The 19,034-nt window shown below is 37.9% G+C and overlaps 1 protein-coding gene across 1 annotated transcript in view; it reads right to left on the bottom strand.

Moving 5' to 3' along the window:
* MOXD1 (monooxygenase DBH like 1) overlaps positions 1 to 19,034 on the bottom strand; it is an 84,592-nt gene that overhangs the window by 20,134 nt on the left and 45,424 nt on the right. The window contains exons 5-8 of the mRNA XM_081295355.1: positions 4,211 to 4,390; positions 3,844 to 3,946; positions 2,180 to 2,346; positions 922 to 1,113 (exon numbers count right to left, since the gene is read on the bottom strand). Coding sequence (XP_081151481.1) covers positions 922 to 1,113; positions 2,180 to 2,346; positions 3,844 to 3,946; positions 4,211 to 4,390 — 642 coding nt within the window. The remainder of the gene's footprint in view (positions 1 to 921; positions 1,114 to 2,179; positions 2,347 to 3,843; positions 3,947 to 4,210; positions 4,391 to 19,034) is intronic.

Raw genomic sequence — 19,034 nt, forward strand, 5'->3', positions numbered from 1 at the left:
GATACCACCATAAAACTGGTTGGATGTAAGGAATAATCCATAAAATAGTGAGGTCCCTCTTCCTCTTCGTAGCTTTTCTGCTCTTCACCTTTTTTCCTACACAACCTCTTGTGCTGTGATTTCCCCTGGCAGTTCACCCCATCTAAAAACCCTGTATCCAGCATTATGTAGAGAAGATGTTAATGTTACAGTCACTTAATAAAAATTGTATAAGAATCTGACTTTTAAGAATGCATCAAGGGTAGAAAATTGTGCAACTACTGAGCTTGAGGGCCATGGAATAATACATCTGAGAAAATGAAGCATCATAAAATTAAAGGAATAAAAAGGTGTTACGGTTGTAAGATGTGAGATTTTCTTCTATCCTTCCACCATAACCTCATTTGTTGTTGCAAGCAGGGGTGCACAGCAGAGTGTAATTAACCATCTGAATACCTTTGTAAAAGGAAAGAAATACCTTACATTTTAAATTTTTTTACTGAAATGAAACTTCCAAAAAAAATCCTATTCTTCAAGATAGTATAAAGAAACATCCAATTTCATCATTATGAGAATTGCAACCCAAAGAATCACTAACTAGGGAATCAAGAAAAAAGGATTCATGCTTAGTAATCAGATTTTGCTGATTGTTGAGGGTCTGTTGTTGTTGTTATTATTATTTGATTGTTATTTTCTGTTTTTCTTTATTTTTAAATCAAGAACTTGAATTTCCCATGAGAATAGTAATAAAAATGAGTTGCGATTTTGGAAAGCAGATCAAACACATTCCCTTTGAGTTATGCAATATCCACAGTGGGTGGCTTTCAGGCTATGGGTATGGTGAGCAATTCATTTCACTGGTAGAAACTTTGCTACATCTCAGCTGATAAATGTTCTCATGACTTTTAAAGAGTCAGTGAAAAAGAACAAAAACATGCATACTGGTAAGATTGTTTGTTCTTCCTTTAGATACTGAAACTCCTGGAAATTGAAGTCAAAGTCATCATCATAAGCGAGTAATTTCATTTCCTCCCCTTTGCGAAAATGACGCAGCCTGATGCCTCTGCCAGCCAGGTGAGCATGGAGAAGAACAGCAAACACGTGGATTCCACTTGGCTTTTCAGCTTCCAGAGCCTGCGGGGGACAGCGAGGAAGAACTGATGAGCCCAAACAAGTGCATGTTCAGACAGTACACCTGAAACATAGTTGGAGGGACAACTGAGAAGAAAAGCTAAGGCAATTCAAATGAATGGTTGAGCTGCCAAGCATTGTGAATCTGGATTGTTCAATGTTCTCTTTGTAAAGCAAATTTGCCAGGAGACAAGAAAGGGAACCTACCATGCCACACCTAAAAGTATCCTTCCTTTACCTTCTTTTAGGAAGCAAAGAGGCAGTCAACACTCCTGGCAAAAAGATTCCAGCAAGTCAGTAACCTGAAAATGGGAACTCTAGAAAAGAGGATTCTATGCCCCCTGACTTTACCAGATAAGACCAGCATGGTCAGTGGAATGAATGGCATTTCCTTGGTTCTACAGCTAGTAAATGTTGCCATGGCAGTTCAAGTCTTTTGATCAAGATATCAAGATATCTACATATCTAGATATCTTAGTCTAGATAGCTCAGAAGAGCATAATTTCTTCACTTCACCAATTTCCCATACTACCCACAACTGCAGTATCTTAGAGTTCACAATGACTATGATCCATATTCAAACACTTCAAGAAAAAGAATTATAAGTAAAAATAGTCATTATTATATTCACGTTTTTTTTTCTTATACAATATGTATTTCTATAATAGTTATTCTTGCTCTTTGGTGAAAAAGGGAAGGAAACTGGAAAGCAGAAAAAATGAAAATGAATTATGGAAAATTAAGTGTTAACAAAAGGCAGAGAAAGGAAAAAGAGACTTTGAAAACAAAGGTAGAAATTGTGACAATGACATAGTGTCTGACATGAAACAAAGAGGTCAGAGTAGGAAGGAAAGCACCATGCAGTTATTCTTGCTCCTGAATTCTCCTCCTGTAGCCTTCAAGATTTAAAAAGGCAGTTGAAAGTCATGCTGAAATGACAATCATGGCTTTACAAGGTGCAAACAAGAAAAGGATCCATAATAAACAAGCAAGGAATTCTTCACACCATAGTTGCTAAGAGCATTGTTTAATATGTAGACAGTAGCTCACAGACATGGACACTGCGTACCTCCTGTAGGCATTCCAGAGTACAGTGACCCTCAGACCGGAACTCAGGCATCCCTGGAGGGATGGTATGGAAAAGGCTCACCCAGAGGCCAGCTTCGATCACCCCAGCATCATATTTCCTTATACCCATCGTATGAAATAACCTTAGCCCAGAACTATCTATTAAGCCTGGAACAAAAGCACATAATTAAAAGTGAGTTGGGATTCTTAAAAAGAAAGTTTCTATATTCAGTTGAAATGGATTCACTCGTTTTCTGTAAAATCTCACAAGGTTAAGGAATACAAGAAGAGATTAATGGACCCCAGCAATCAGCTTCATCAACAGAAATTAAAGCATGGGTCGCCATATTGTTTGCAACCTTGATAAACTCACAGGCAAACTAGGGAGAGGTGTTTGAGTTACTGAGCTGATTTATTTCACAGTTATCTAATGTAGAGAGTAGAAACTCTACAGCCATTCATTAGAACATAGAATAACCCTCCAAAAGTTTTATTTCATATTATTTAGAGATAAAGTTCAATATCATTTACTTAGGGGTACAAATCCCTCAGGCTAGAATCCATCTGCTAATAAACTACTAAAGATTAACTTTCTTTATAGTTTGCCCCCATTCTCTTATGTTTTTAGTCATTCAATCAACACACTGGTATTACATCTATTACATTTACTACTGTGAATAGTAAGTACTACATTAGGCAGTGTGAAGATTAAAAAATAAATAAGGCACACTCCTTGGTTATTATGAGTAGGGAGAATGTATAAATCTGTTCCACTAACTTTGAAATTAATTGACTTCCTTCACAATACTGAGTTTGTACCTACAGCCTTAAGAAGTTTCTTATTCCAGGAAGAATTTGTAGACCACCCACCACATACTCCTGGCTACATCAGGCCACCAAGTTAAATCTCTCGGAGTGCCAGGTACCACCCTTTTGGATCAAATGACATATGTTTAATTTTACATTAATTTCTATGAGTATCTGATTATTGCTCTTTCCAACTGAACTCTAATTTCTATGTGGGTGGGGACACTGAGTTTTTCACTCATATGATATCCTTCAACTCAAATTCATAGCATATTGGTACTCAGTATTTGGAATAATGGCATAAATCAAAGTAAAATAATTACTAGAGGTTGCTTCTGTTGACAAATTTCACATTGAACTTATCATTTTTTTAGTTTTGGAATATTACATAAGTAAATCAGAAATCAAATGCATGTCTTTACACTTATCTCTACCACATGACACAGTTGCATTATGTAGTTCTTGAATATATTTGACTTGCCTGCCACATAACAAAATGCTTAATATTTTTAATGTGATGGACGGTAGCTTTTCCATATGGATAGTTAAACAGAAAATGTTTTATGAGCATCATATATTTGGAACTAATTTATCACAGAGGGGAAAAAAAGGCTATTACTGAACTTCCTAATAGGTATTGGAAACCTATTGGAATGACCACACATACCCATTTGCCTGGTTTGTGCAGGTTAATTATGGATAGTACCCTCTTTCACTCCAAAAATGATCCTAGTTTGGATGAAAAACGTTTAGGTTCACTCTTTATAATATTGGTTGCTATTTTGCTTCACTTCTGTTAAAGACAAGTTATAAAACTTTCTTAAACTCATAGGTAAAATATATGAAGAATGAACTCACCTTTCTTATGTGTCGGGTTATCATAATGGACTTCTAGAAGCACATAGTGAGGATCTAATGGAGTGCCAAGGGATAATCCAACATGAGGTGGATAGGAAAAACCCTAAACATGGAAAACTCCATGAGTCAATGTCCTTTGAAAGTCCCTGAGAGCTATTCTCCATTCATAAACCAAACATTCTCAAAGATATTTCAACCTTTTGGAACACGATTTAAGGAAAGAATCCTTTCCTTTGAAAATAAAAATACTCCACTCTCGTATCAAAAAAAAAATAGTATGTAAAGCTTTACTTATAACTATTATCACTCTATTATGTGAGAGGGAAACATGATGATTGTGTTACAACTCAGTAATTATCAGCCCCACCTCTCCACCAATGGCCCAGGCAAAAATCACAGTCTCGCAGGTGAGGAAGGCGTCGGGCATGTTGGGGTGATAGCACTCATGGCCATAGTCCAGGACACTGTCATTGAAGCTGCTGCTGCACTGATAGAGCAGGATGTGGTGGACCAGGTTCTCATGGCCCCGCTGTATCACTGGCTCCACCTACACAAACACAAAGGAGATGGGGATGCGATCGATGAAAACACCCTGCGATATCCCACCACAAGCACAAAACTAGCATGGATGACTATCTGTTCTTCAAAGGGATATTCTCAAGTCAGGTGAAGATTATGTGGTTCAAGTATAATCTCTTCTGGAGATGATGATGATGATGGTGATAATCGTGATGACAACAGCAACAACAAAGATTAGTTACCATTCACTCTGAGAATGACAGGATTTTGCTAATCTGCTCTCTTTGTTTTAAATTCACTTTTGTTTCCATTTACCCATTCTGCAGAGCTGCTGTTTCAAAACTTGCTCACTCTCTCTTCTAGGCTTCACTGAACATTGCTCCTCCTCCCTCTTCCCTCTTTTTCCCCCCAAATAGAAGGGGGAAAAAAAAGAAGAAGAAGTAAACATATTGTACTCTCCTCCACCTCAAAAAGTTATTTTACCCATCCCTACTAGAGATTACAGATGGTGTCTCATTCATCTTTATAAATACATGGGACTGGGCACAAAGTAGGGCTCAATAATGGATATTTTTATTTTAATGATAAATAAAACATTCTAATAACAATTTTATTATTAGATGTTTGGAGAGAAAAAAATAACTCAAAACCATGTTGTTAACGATGTGCTCCTGGGACAATGCGTGACTTGAGAGGGGGAAACTGGAAACTGGTTAAAATAAAATGGGCAAGGAAGTTGGCTTGGTTCTTTGCCTTGCCAGGCTGGAGGTGTGGCCATTAGCTATAGGGTTCTGTCAATCAAGAAGCCCTGATTGTGCTCCTAGATTTCCAACAGTTTGGCTGTCTTAGAGCTCATCAACATTTGTGTCATTTGCTCTAATCAGTCAAGTGCAGACATTGAATTTTCAAACCTTTGCCTGATCTCAATTTTAGACTTGCATATTTAGATGAAGTGTTTTTAACCATTTTCTCTGAGAGTTTTGCATTTTTAAAAATATTTTTCCATAGCTTTTCTCTTTTCTGTAAGAAAATCTGAGCAGACAAAAGGGAAATGGTATGTAGTGGGTAGAGGTCTGAAATTAGCAGCAAAAGAATCCAGGTTTTTAAATTCTGTTTTGTTTTGTGTGACATGATGAATCACCCATAAACTCACCCATACTTTTTTTTACATCATATTCGTGGAAATAACATTTCACAATGTTTTGTTTGTACTTGTCTTGTCTGTAAAAGATCATGAGCCCTGAAGCCAGAAATGATTTTCTATTTTGCTTGAAAATGACAGTTATTGTGCAAGCACAGTTGCAAAATAAACAATGATTGCACAGAAGTGTAACCCAGAATTTCTATTAGAATATAGCTTCCATATCTAGATTGAATTGTTTTGTGAGACTGGACTTATTTGGGTACCTCAGTACTCCAACGGAGACAGGGCACTGATAATACATTAACAGCAAAATATTCAGACATGTAAGATTTTTTCTAAATGCCTTATACGTTTAGGAGAACTTGAAGGTTGTACTGATCTCTACAAGGCAGGTCCTGCAAAGGAGCCAATCAGGTACTAGAGAGTTGGCTGCTGTCAAGTCAGCCTCAGGGAACTAGAAGCCTTTGTTGAGGCATGGTGACAGGAGCTAAGAGTGTGGGTGATGATGCTGGCGGGTATGGAACTTCAAATAAACTGTTGAAAAATATTTTAAGAGAAAGTGTTTTTGTTGTTGCTGTTGTTATAAGAACAATTGAAACTAACACCAAGTTCCCAGGATACCAATACATTCTTTTATTTCATACCTACTATTTCACCAGATACCACAGTAGTTCTTCCATATATTTCACTTAATATTCATAACATATCTATAAGCTAAAATGTTATTAACTTTCTTTTCTTACTGATGTGAACACTGGGACCCAGAGAGATCAGGCAGCAAACCATAGTACCACACAGATTGTGATTTGAAACTAGGCTGCTCTGATAGCACCATCTCTTCTAATGCAATGCATAATTGCATAAGATGTGTTGGAGGGGCACCAAGAACCCCAGAAGTTGCTGCCAGTGGGAGGGAGGATGAACGCCTTCAATAAAGCAGGCTAACAGGCAACATCTATCATCAGTGGAAGTGATGCTACTACTAGTTAAGGCCAAGAGGTTCCCCTTCGAACCACTAGCAAGAATCACCACACAACCCTTCCATCAAAGAACCATCACCAGTGTAATAGCAGTATGCTGAGCGTCTGCTGGTCTCTCTGCCACCCCTTCCCATAGCCTGTCATTGTGCTCTTCCCTAAAGAGGGCAGACACCAAGGCCTCTGTTTGAAACCTGGTGAGATCTTCAAGGAGAATTCAAGTCTAATCTGACTTCTGGGTGACAAACTGAGGGTACCACCTTAAAAAAATGAGGATTTCTTGAGAAAAGAACTACTTATAAAAGAACAAGGAAACTTTCTGTGAACCTGAGTGCTGATTGTAGAAGAAGATAAAAAGGCTTGGAAGAAACAAGTCCTTGGCAACATTGAGAGAGTTTGAGAGCTGAGACAAAGAAAAAGAAAGGCTGTCTTGATAGGCAAGGATGGCCTGACTCCTCTGGGTGATCTGTTAGCCAAGTTGCATGGCAGAAGAACAGCCTTGGAACCAAAACACAGAGGAGAAAGAGAGGGGAGGACTTCAACCTGAAGGACTTTTTAAAAGACTTTGTCAATTCAGCACAGAGCTTTGGGATACACTTGTGAGGTCTTAGCAATAAAATAGAAAAGAAAGAAACAATACCATAAAGCTGCCAAAACAGGGAAAGATCAAGGAGGAAATTAACACTGACCATAAAACTGAACCTGGAGAGTCAAGAGCTCCTATTATACTGATTTTCCTGACCCCATTATCTCTTACCATCTCTATGCAGGTCGAATAAGCACAAGACAGCCCCTGCAGCACAGGGCATCTGTAGTAACTATTCACTGAACTGAACATGAAGCCAGCATCAGTGAGGTAGGGTCCCTAAGTTTCCTTTCAGTTTCCTGATTATCTCAACTCTAGTACTTTCCTGGCATCTCATGTGAGCGACTAAATCTAACCCTCACACCCTTGAACCGGCCATGTTTTCCCTCCCCTTAAATTCTTTCCAATCCTCGTTCCTGATCTTTCAGCTTGTTCACATCTTTCCAGTCACTCAACCCACCATCTTCTCCAGGGAGGACACCTGTGTGCCTCACCCATAGATCTCTTACGTCTCATTGGCACAATCCCAGCTGTGGCTCAATCCTGCAATCTGACCTTCTGAGTCTCTACTTAGAACGCTGAGGATACACTTTCTTTTCTTTCCTTTTTTTTTTTTGCATCAAACAAAAAACCTTTTAATTTTAATTAATTGGATAATTATGTCTATGATCCTCTTTACTAAGTGAGTGTGTGTGTGTGTATATATATATATACACACACACACACACTTAGTAAAAATATACACACTTAGTTCATATATATGAACATACAGATATATGTTCAACCAGGGAACAGCATTTTAAAAATACTTTGGCTGCCTGATTAACCAGAGTCAATAAATGCTTTGTTCTCAATACTTATTCAAAAGGTTTTCCTCCGTGAATTACAATAATAGGCTTCGTTGTGATATATTTATACCATAGCATAATTTGGTCTAGTTCATCTCCCTATGTCTCCTTTTTCCTTTCTCTTCCTCTCTCCCGCTAGTCCCCACTCTCTATTGTTACTGGTCTCCCCTCTATTTTCATGAGATACGTTTTCTCCACTTTTTCTGTCTGTCTTCCATGTATGAGAGAAAACATGAGCATTTACATTCTTCCTACGTGTCCATCAGCAGATGAGTGGATAAAGAAAATGTGGTGTATGTATACACCATGATGTTTTACTCTGTCATGAAAAATGGCATTATGTCATTTACAGGAAATTAAATGGAACCAGAGAACATTATGCTGAAGAAATAAGCCAGACTCAGAAAGTCAAAAGGTGAAGATACACTTTTATAACCATTCTTATGAGACCTCAAATTTTATAACTCATACTTTTGCCTTGGTACATCAATCTTTATTTGTTCTGAATTCTGTCCTTTCCCCTGAAGTGGCTATTCTGAACGTTTTCCAACCTATGCACACTTCCTACTCTGCACTTCGTAAATTAATTAATTATTTGGATGAGACAGAGGGAATTTCTTCCCATTCTGTAGCTATGTAGTTGCATGAGGGCAGATGTGGATGCAACTTGGTACCAAGGACACATTATAATTGCAAAATCTTAAGTGCAGCAATCCATTCTAGAATTTGTGTGTGTGTGTGTGTGCGCGCGCGTGTGTGTGTGTGTGTGTGTGCGTGTGTGTGTATTGGAGATTGAACTCAAGGTGTTGTAAGTGGTAGGCATGCATGCCACTGAGCATCCCCATCCCAGTCCCCATCAACCCACTCTATATATTCATCTTTAAATGAATGAAGGAACAAAATGATTCAAAGAATCTGTACTTGGTGGAGCCTCACAGAGTGGGTTGAGACATGGAAAAACAAGAATCAAGTGACTGAGAAGTGGGTTAAGACAAAAAAAAAAATTAAGTGTTGCAAAATTCCCTAGTATTTAAAGCCAACAAACCATTTCAGAACAGGAGGTAGGAAAATCTTAGGGGAAACATCATCCTTCTCTCTTTGAAGGAAGGGTGTCCTTGACAAAACTGTGCCTCTTTGCTTGTCCACTACCACCAGCACTGATGGAGAAAACAGATTTGGTTCTGAAAGGACTTATTTTTGAAAGTAGCTGAGAATCAACAAACTTACAAATCCATATGCAGTCCTCCAACAGCCACTTACCTAAACATTAGCACCTGCTGAAAGAAACACATTTTTTTTTACCTAATTCTACTTATTGATGAACAACATCTCCTCAAAATTTGTGTTCACTTGGTCAAAAAAATTAACACCAAAAAACCAAATAACCCAAAAAATAAATGGATAAAGGATATGAACAGACACTTCACAGAAGAAGAAATATGATCAGTTAACAAATGTATGAAAAAATGTTCAAAATCTCTAGCAATTAGAGAAATGAAAATTAAAACTACTCTGAGATTTCATTTCACTCCAGTCATAATGGCAATCAAGAATACAAGCACCAATAAATGTTGGCAAGGATGTGGGAAAAAGTCTACACTCATACATTTCTGGTAGGATTGTAAATTGGTGCAACCACTCTGGAAAGCAGTATGGAGATTTCTCAGAAAACTTAGAATGAAACCACCATTTGACCCAGTTATCCCATTCCTCAGCATTAAAACAAAGGACATAAAATCAGCATAAGCTACAGTGAGGCAGCCACATCAATGTTTATAGGAGCTCAATTTACAATAGCTGAGCTATGGATCCAACCTAGGTGCCTTCCAACAGATGAATGGATAAAGAAAAGGTGGTATATATGCACAATGAAATATTGCTCAACCATAAAGAAGAATAAAATTATGCCATTTTCTGGTAAATAGATGGAACTGGAGACTATCTTGCTAAGTGAAATAACCAGTCCCCCCAAATCAAAGGCCAATTGTTCTCTCTGATATGTGGATGTTAACACACAATAAGCAGGGGAGGGAGGTCAGAACAGAATTTCATTGGATTAGACAAAGGGAAATGAAGAAAAGGGAGGGGTGATGGGAACAGGAAAGATAGTAGAATGAACTGGACACAACTTTCCTATGTTCATATATAGACAGACAACCAGTGTAACTTCACATCATATACAACCACAACAATGGGAAGTTGAACTCTGTGTATGTATAATATGTCCAAATAGATTATATTGTCATGTATAATTAAAAAGAACAAATAAAAATTTTTTAAAAATTTATGTTCACTTGGAACCTGAGAATATGATCTTATTTAGAGATAGGGTCTCTGCGGATGTAATTGCTTCAGATGAGGTCATACTGGATAAGGATGGACTCTACGCCCAAGGACTCATGTCTTTACAAGGGAAAGGAAAGGGAGATTTGACACACACAGAGAGAAGACGGCAAAAGGCCAATGAAGGAAAAGTTCTCCTCACAGTTGTGGAAGGGATACTTGCTCTGCCCATCCCTTGATTTCAGACCTCCATTAAGACGATCAAGTTCTGCTGTTTGAAGCTGTCCATTCATCATGGCTGTCTTAGGAAACTGATCTGGCCCCCATCCCCAATTTTAAATCATGAACTAAGGACTTGCAGATTTGTACATTTAGACCAAGCTTAGGATTGTTCCTGTGATTACTGTGACACATATTGTCACAGATATACATTTACCTTCATGATTGAGGTTAAATAATGTCTTTCTCTGTAGTTAAACATATGTATGTCCTGCTTCAGTTTTTAATTTGGGAGTAAAAAGAGAGAGACATGCCTTCCTTGTCCTGTCCAAGAACACTGAGCTCTATTAGAGAGACACAGGGAGGTAACTGCGGCTCTTTTGAGCAATTTTCCTAACTAAGCTCATTCTTCCAAGTCTATCAATGTAAGATGTGGCTTCTTGCTTGTTGAAACATGCATGGAAGAATGAAACAGTTCTGCAAAGACAACTTTCAGCTGAGCTCAATAAATTAAAAATTAAAACAAAGGGAAGAGGTAATGGGTGGAATCTGTAATGAGCTGGAAACTCTGTAAATCCCTATCACTCTTCTTCTTGCCTGTTCTTGTTCCTGGCACTCTGCTTTACATACCCACCTGAGGCCCAGGTTGCTGTCCACAAAAAAGCCCATAAATTATCTCTGACAAAGGGCATCCAAAGGTTAGCTGGCTCATGAAGTGGTTCTGCCTATAATAACATTCCAGCCAGAGCTACAGCATAGGCAGATCCCCTTGTGATCCCGCATGTGGCTGTGGTGATGCATGCCTTACCCTCATGCCCACTGGGTGGGGGGCTCTTCAATCTAACAATACTTCTCAGTAATGAAAGATAACTAAACTGAACAAGGGAATGGGATCTTCACCCAAAGATACTCCACTCTGAGAAAAATAAAGGATCAAAGCAAAGCCCAATTTGCTGATGTGGTGTCAAGGTGTCTCAGAAATTCATCCTCTCACAGCTCTGGAGCATGAATGGACTGGCAGCTAAATCCCATGAGGTAACTGCAAGAAGAGGTCATGTCAGATACAGATGAAGGAAATGGACGAAGAAAGAGGAAGAACTGAGGAAGAGGGAACTCTGGGAATAGTTCACCGCTTACTGCAATTGGAATTCTCAGGGGAACTGCCATCTTCATACCTGACCTTGCCGCCAGGCACAGTTGACCAGTTTAGGGATAGATATCAACCTCCTAGTCTTGCCTTGGGAATTTTTCAGACTATACAAAGAAATCTTTTTATTTCTCAAACTATAAAAAGGAATCTTCTAGAAGCTGGATATTGTGAGGTTCAGCAAGTCTCAAGTTCCAGCAAGTCCAAAGTCCCTGATGTTCCAAGCACATGGAAGCGCGTGCAGGGAGATGAGAGAGAGTCAGCACACAGAGAAGTACTAGAGGCAGTCAGGACAGTCTTAGCCAAAGTTTGAACACCTACTTTAAGTTGGTTTTGAAACCAGCTATATCTCTGCTGTTCGTGGTTTACTTATTCAACCTTTCTGTTAATTACTAAATCAATTCTTTTTCTTAAGGTACTTCAACTTGGGTTTCTGTTACTTGTTGCCAAAAGTCCTAATGAACAAACTCAAATATATATCATGAATTAATTGACACATATGTGCACCATTCACAGGTTACCTGAAATTGTCTTTTCTCTTTTCTTAGGATAACTGTCATATAAAATGCTTGTATTTTACTCCTCCTTTTTATTTACCATTCTTAACTGGATCTGGGTAAGTTAATAACAACAATACTTTAGTAAATTCCCTGGAAGAGCTAGGTGAGAGAAAAAATTCACCCCCTCTATTATACACAAATATCTTTCTCTTCTATTTACTGATTCTTGAATTTCCATACAGGCTCTCGGCATTAAAGCTGTTTTACATGATGAATATGGAAATTTCCTTGAGAAAGGTGAAATATTACCATTTACAGTCATCTATATCTGAATGTGAACTAATTAGGTTCTTTGGCCAAACACCTCAGGAATATAACAAACAAAATAGAAAATGACTTTAAAGAAACTTTCTAAATATATATATATATATATATATATATATATATATATATATATATTTGAATTTTAACAGGTTACTCATGAAGGACCTTTTGGCTCTATATTAACACGGAAATTAATTTTCAGTCAATTAGATATTCAATAAACCAGAGATCACTATATCTAAGAAATTAAATGAACACACAAGTAGCTCAAGAAACAAGTAGCAATATCCTATCAATCAGGAGACTGTGCCACCAACCAGCTGTGTGACATGATTGTGTGCAGGTAATAGCACATAGCTCTTATGTTCCATCTAGCCCTAGACTATATACACTTCTATACACAGAGTCTATAGATATTCATTTTAATCCTCCAAACAAACCTTATGGAATTACTCCACATTTCACAGAAATGAAAAACAAAGTGCATATAAGTTAAGGGACTTGCCCAATGGAAAAACCCAGATTTGACTCTGGGGATCTGGATTGGATCAGGCTCCCAACCTCCATGCTGATATACTGGCCTTTAATGGCAGGGCAGTAGAAAAGACAGTGCCAGTGCTTCACCAAATCACGTTAGGTGCCTTCACCTTTCCTGTGCACCCACCACCCACATTAGTTCTGTAGACCTTATTTTTAATTACTTTCATCAGAAATCTGCTCTTGGGCTCACTTTGCAGACAGCAAGTAGTTCCACAACATACACAGGCCTCTGGGGCAGGTGAAAGGCACAGGGCATGATGCCCAGAAGTCTTGCCTCAGATGTGACAACTTGGAACATGATCTGTGTTCTCCCTGGGATGAAGTTAAGGTTGGAACTACAACTGGATCTTGCCATTGTTCTGGGTCTTGCTTGTTCCCTGGTCTAACTCTCCTCCATGCAAGTGTGTTCTCCTGGAACTTCCTTAATAAATCATTTGCACATTAATCCATGTCTCAAGAGACTGCCTCTAGGAACTGAACCTAAGTAACATAATGGAAAAGCAATTTTGGATCACATTTTCTTGAGTTTGAGTCTTTATTACTCTTGACCTCTGCTTCTAGCTCCTTAAATTCCACTCATCTCCTTAACCATAAGTCAGCGATACCAGGACTTATTCATGAGATTACTTGAGGATTTGATGGCTGGTACATGAAGAGCAGTAGGCACCTTGTAGTTGCTCCAACAGTAACACTAGTATCATTATCACAAATTCTATGCTGATATTTAAATAAACTTTAAACATTGTGCCCTCATAGACAAGTAAATCTACATAAGTAAACCAATTAACAAGTTCCAGTATTTCAAGATCTAATTTTAAGGCTTGTATGTCACTAGCGTTTAGACAAAAACATATTGCCTTAGTCAAATGCATTGTTGTATCATATACAATCATCAGATTAATATGTGTGTGTGCCATTTCAATTTGTTAAGGATTTAAACTTCTAATTCACATGTATAAAACAGAGCTATATTTCTCTGCAGATCTTTTTCTTAAATATGGCCTCCTTTTCCCAAAAGAAACTTTCCAAGTGAGTTTATAAAGTTTTAAGTATAAATTCTTCTTGTCCCTCTGATATAAAAGTATTTTCTCTGAAGAGCTGTCTCTCTTTCCTCATTCATTCATGCATGCACTCAACTGACAAATATTGTTACCTGGCCCCTCCCCTAATTCTCTCCCCATATCTATCTGCCATGTGTTTTTTATTAGATGCTGAGGGTAGAAACAATGATGCAGAAACATGAATCTGCCAGTCCTATGGTCCATATTCTAAAACAGTGGAGAAGATGAGGTCAGAGAATGATGCCTTCAACTTCCCGCCAGCATCAATTCCTCCACAAGACCCTTACCAGGTTCCTGAATTTCTTAAGCACACCATTTGTCTAAGAAAGATCCCCGTCTCTCTTGAGCAGCCTAAACCCATTTGTGCAATCCCATCCTCAACATAAATTGAAACTGACCAATTTATAGGGAATTACAGGACTTGGCATTATGGTGGCTGATAGCTATCCTCTCCTTTCTCTTGGATGGGAAAGAGGAAATGTGCCACCTCAGGAGTTTGTGCCACTACTTCTCTACCACATGGGACAGTAACACAAGCTCGAAATGAAGCCAAGTAGCTCTTAAAATATCAGAATCCCTGGACTAAGGGATTCGCTTCAAGCAAATCCAAGCAACACTCATTTGAAATAAAAATGGTCTCAAGGTTGGTGTAGTTGTAGTGTTTCAGATAGCCTTTTCACTGCTGTGACTAAAAAACCCAATCAGAACAATTGCAGAGGAGGAAAGGTTTATTGGAGGGTTCATAGTTTCAGAGGTCTTACACCATACAAGGCAGGCTCCATTCGTTGGGGCTTGAAGTAAGACAGAACATTCTGGAGGAAGAATGTGGCAGAGGGACACACCTCATATGATGATCAGAAAACAGAGAGAAACTCTAGTGGCCCAATACAAATATGTACCCCATAGCCACAGCCCCAATGAACCACTTCCTCCAGCCATACCCCATCTGCCTCCAGTTATTACTCAGTTAATCCCATCAGGGATTAATTCACCAATTAGGTTAAGTCTGTAGCCCGATCATTTCTCCTCCAAACCTTCTTGGGTTGTCTCACATGTGAGCTTTTGGGGGACACCTCACATCCAAACCATAACAGTCAATGACAGCCATTTTTCCAATCACCCTTTATGTGTTGCTTTCCCTTTCTAGACAAGCAATGGAAACTGAGGTGACTACCCAGGTCTGAATTAAGTTGAAAATTGGTTTATTCATACTTGTGGGGGAAAAGTACAAAAGAGGCTTCCCACAATTACTAATGGCTGAGCCTGGTTCTATAGTATGTTTGAAAAACCAATAGAACATTGAATATTTGGAACATACTAGAAGAACATGACTCATTCTAACTCCTACTGCTCATCTTCAAGCTTCCTTCAAGTTAATTTCTAGTCACAACAATCATACCTGCCCATACCTCTTATCTGAATCAAACATCCTATCTGAATTAAACAATTGCCACATACTTACCTTCTTGGATGTTGCTATGGTCTGAATGTGTCCCCTGAAACTCATATGTTCAAACTTAATTGCCAACGTGATAGTATTAAAGAGTGGGGCCTTTGAAGAGTGTTAAACCCTGAGGACAAAGTCCTCATGGGTAGAATTGCAGCCCTCACACAAGGGCTTGAGGGAGCGGGTTCATTCTCTTTCCCTTCTCTCTTCTCCCTTCTGCCATAAGAACACAGAAATAAGTGTCCATCATTGTTTTCTTAAGCTGGGAGTTGTACTCAGAGGTGCTCTCCCACTGAGTTCCATCCCTTTGTATTTATTTTTTTTTTATTTTAAGATATAGTCCCACTATGTTTCCCAGGCTGGCCTTGAACTTGTGATGCTTCTGTTTCAGCCTCTGAGTAGCTGGGACTATAAGCAGGCACCACTTCACCCAGCTAAGGATCCATATTACCTTGAAAGCAGACAGCAGCCCTTACCAGTCACCAATGCTGATGCCTTTTTATATTTTAATAAAATTGCAAGTTGGTGCATCCAATAAGGAAAGCAGTATGGAGATTTCTTGGAAAATTGGGAATGGAACCACCATTTGACCCAGTTACCCCTCTCCTCGGTCTATACCCAAAGGACTTAAAACAGCACACTACAGGGACATAGCCACCTCAATGTTTCTAGCAGCACAATTTACAATAGCTAAACAGTGGAACCAACCTAGTTGCTCTTCAATAGATTAATGGATAAAAAAATGTGGCATATATACACAATGGAATATTACTCAGCAATAAAAGAAAATAAAATCATGGCATTTTCAGGTAAATGGATAGAGTTAGAGAAGATAATGGTGAGTGAAGTTAGTCAATCCCAAATATCCAAATGCCAAAAGTTTTCTCTGATATAAGGAGGCTGATTCATAGTGGGGTAAGGAAGGGTAGCATGGGAGGAATAGACAAACTCTAGATAGGGCAGAGGGGTGGGAAGGGAAGCGAGGGCACATGGGGTTAGAAACAATGGTGGAATGTGATGGACATATTATCCAAAGTAAATGTTTGAAGACACAAATTAGTGTAAATATACTTCACATACAACCAGAGATATGAAAAATGTGCTCTATATGTGTAATAAGAATTGTAATGCATTCTGCTGTCATATATAAATAAAAATATTAAAAATTTGATTTTTAATTCTATTATTATATATTAATCATACATACTATGAGATTCAGTGTGATATTTCAACACATATGGATAGCAAGACCTCATCAAATCAGAGAAGTTAGCCTTTCCCTCTCCTTATCATTCCTTTATGTTTGAAGGCTTTGAGCTCCAATCTTCCAGATTCTCATAATGCCAGTGACTTCACCTTGGGCTTCCCTTACATGAAATAAACTTCTGTTCTTTATAAATTACCTAGGATAAAGTTGTGTGAGTGTGTGTGTGTGTGTGTGTGTGTGTGTGTGTGTGTTTTATGGCAGCACAAATGGACTAAGACAGGTGTTCAGGAGCTACTTGCCTTCTGGAGAGCAGGATCCCAGCTGGATCCTGTTCCTAAATCTGCACTTTTCACCTTGTTTGTTAATCTGACTGTATTATTCAGAGGCTCCACACCAGCCCTCATGTGGCTGATCAAGTCCACTCCTTCTGACACTCAGGGCCCACTCTCACTGGCTGTGCTTTGCCCCATAGTCCTTCCCTTTCTACCTGTGTCTGTTTTTACCACCGTGATTTCGTTCTTCCTGTCTTCCCCATCCCGTAAGACATCCTTGTTCAGCTTCACTTATTTAAATCCTATCCATTTTTGAAATCCCAGATTTTTCTTTCCCTGGATGCATTCTCTGATTCCTCTGGCTCACCTGGGTCTTGTTATCTCTGAGTTTCTTTCAGGAGGCAGCACTATGTGGTACCCTGACATCAAAGACTTGGTTTAGAATCCAAAGTCTGTCACTTAATAGCTGTGACCCAAGGCAAATTACTTAACCTTACTGAAACCCAGTTTTCTTATTTATAATATGGAAATACAAGTCAGCTTTTAATCTGTTATAAAAATTACAGGAAAAAATAGCATAGAGTTTTTAGTGATCATTAGTTGAAAACTGTTCTGAGTTCTGGACAACTCAGCACATCTATAATATGTTTTTATTGAATACAATTATTCCATACATGAATTTTTTTCCATAGAAAATCAACTCGTTGTTTTACCATTTGATACCAACCCATTACATGGAAAACACTTTTATTATTTATTTGTGTGTGTATAAATTAATATGACATGAAGACAAGATCTTGCTAGTTATTCTTTGACCTGCTGTTGTTTACATCTTTATAAATGTGTGAGGGGTTTTGAAATAATACACTGAATTGGTTTTTAGGTTAGCCTGAATTTAATTCTGGCAATTCATAGAGTCAAATGTGCATATAGTTCATATATAATGACATAATTTTGCTGCTTCATACTGCAGAATGATTCTGAAAGCTTTTCTAACAATGTTGTCTTTTGTTTTTATTATTTTGGTTAATACACTCTCTTCAATACAGCAATATGTCAAAGGTACATTGGATTTTTGCCAGTCCTACATAGGACATATACACATGGACCAACATGTGTTATGGAGGATGAGGACTGCCAAAATGAGGAACATCAACTCCATCACAGAATGACAGGGACAGAACTATGCAATGAAACGTATGTGCATGCCAATTTTTATGTGACTCATCCTCCTACACTGGAGAAACGAACTAAAGGTAACATAAGAAAGATCAGAAATAGCACTCAGCTAAGCAAAGATAAACCACCATTGCATTGCCAAAACAATGGAGAAGTATTTGCAACGTTTATGTCAAATGCAGGGCCCATTCCCTTAATATAAAAAAAAATTATAAATCAAAAAACACATTAGTCAAAATGAGCAAACTACATGAACAAAAAGTTCACAAAAGAGAGGAAACAGCAATGACATACTCACCTGTCAGGTAGGCAACATTTTAAGTCTGTTAGTAAGCAATGCTGGCCAGGGAGAATGTAATGGCAGACAGCTGGAAATGATTTAATGTTGTTGATAAAATGATATTAAATTCAGATAGTGGGCTACTACACAGTCATAGAAATAAAATACCTCTATACATACTGAGGTGGGATATTTTTCAACAGGCACTGTTAACTTTAAAATGTGTCAAAATATCTAGTATCTATATATCCGACAGGGTCCAAAAATAAAAACAAAAAATTATATATATATGTGTATATATATATTTTTTTCTAACAATGTTTTCTTTTGTTTTTATTATTATTATATATACATACATTTTTGTCTTTATTTTATATATATATATATATATATATATATATATATATATATATATTTACACATACACACACACATATATATACTGAGCAAGAAGTCTAAATCAAAACAGACCTAAAGGTATGTGATGTCACAGATAGAGAAAATCTCATTAAGAAAACATTAATAGTGTTTTATTAGAAGTCAAATTTGAGTGGGAGAAGTTGGGGCATTTTGCTTTCCACTTTACAACCTTCTGCATTTGAATATTTTACAGTAAAAAATAATAATTATACACTATATTTTTTTAAAATTCTGGTGC

Source organism: Spermophilus citellus (assembly GCF_964194105.1).
Source record: "Spermophilus citellus genome assembly, chromosome: 5".
In the NCBI taxonomy this organism is placed as follows: Eukaryota; Metazoa; Chordata; class Mammalia; order Rodentia; family Sciuridae; genus Spermophilus; species Spermophilus citellus.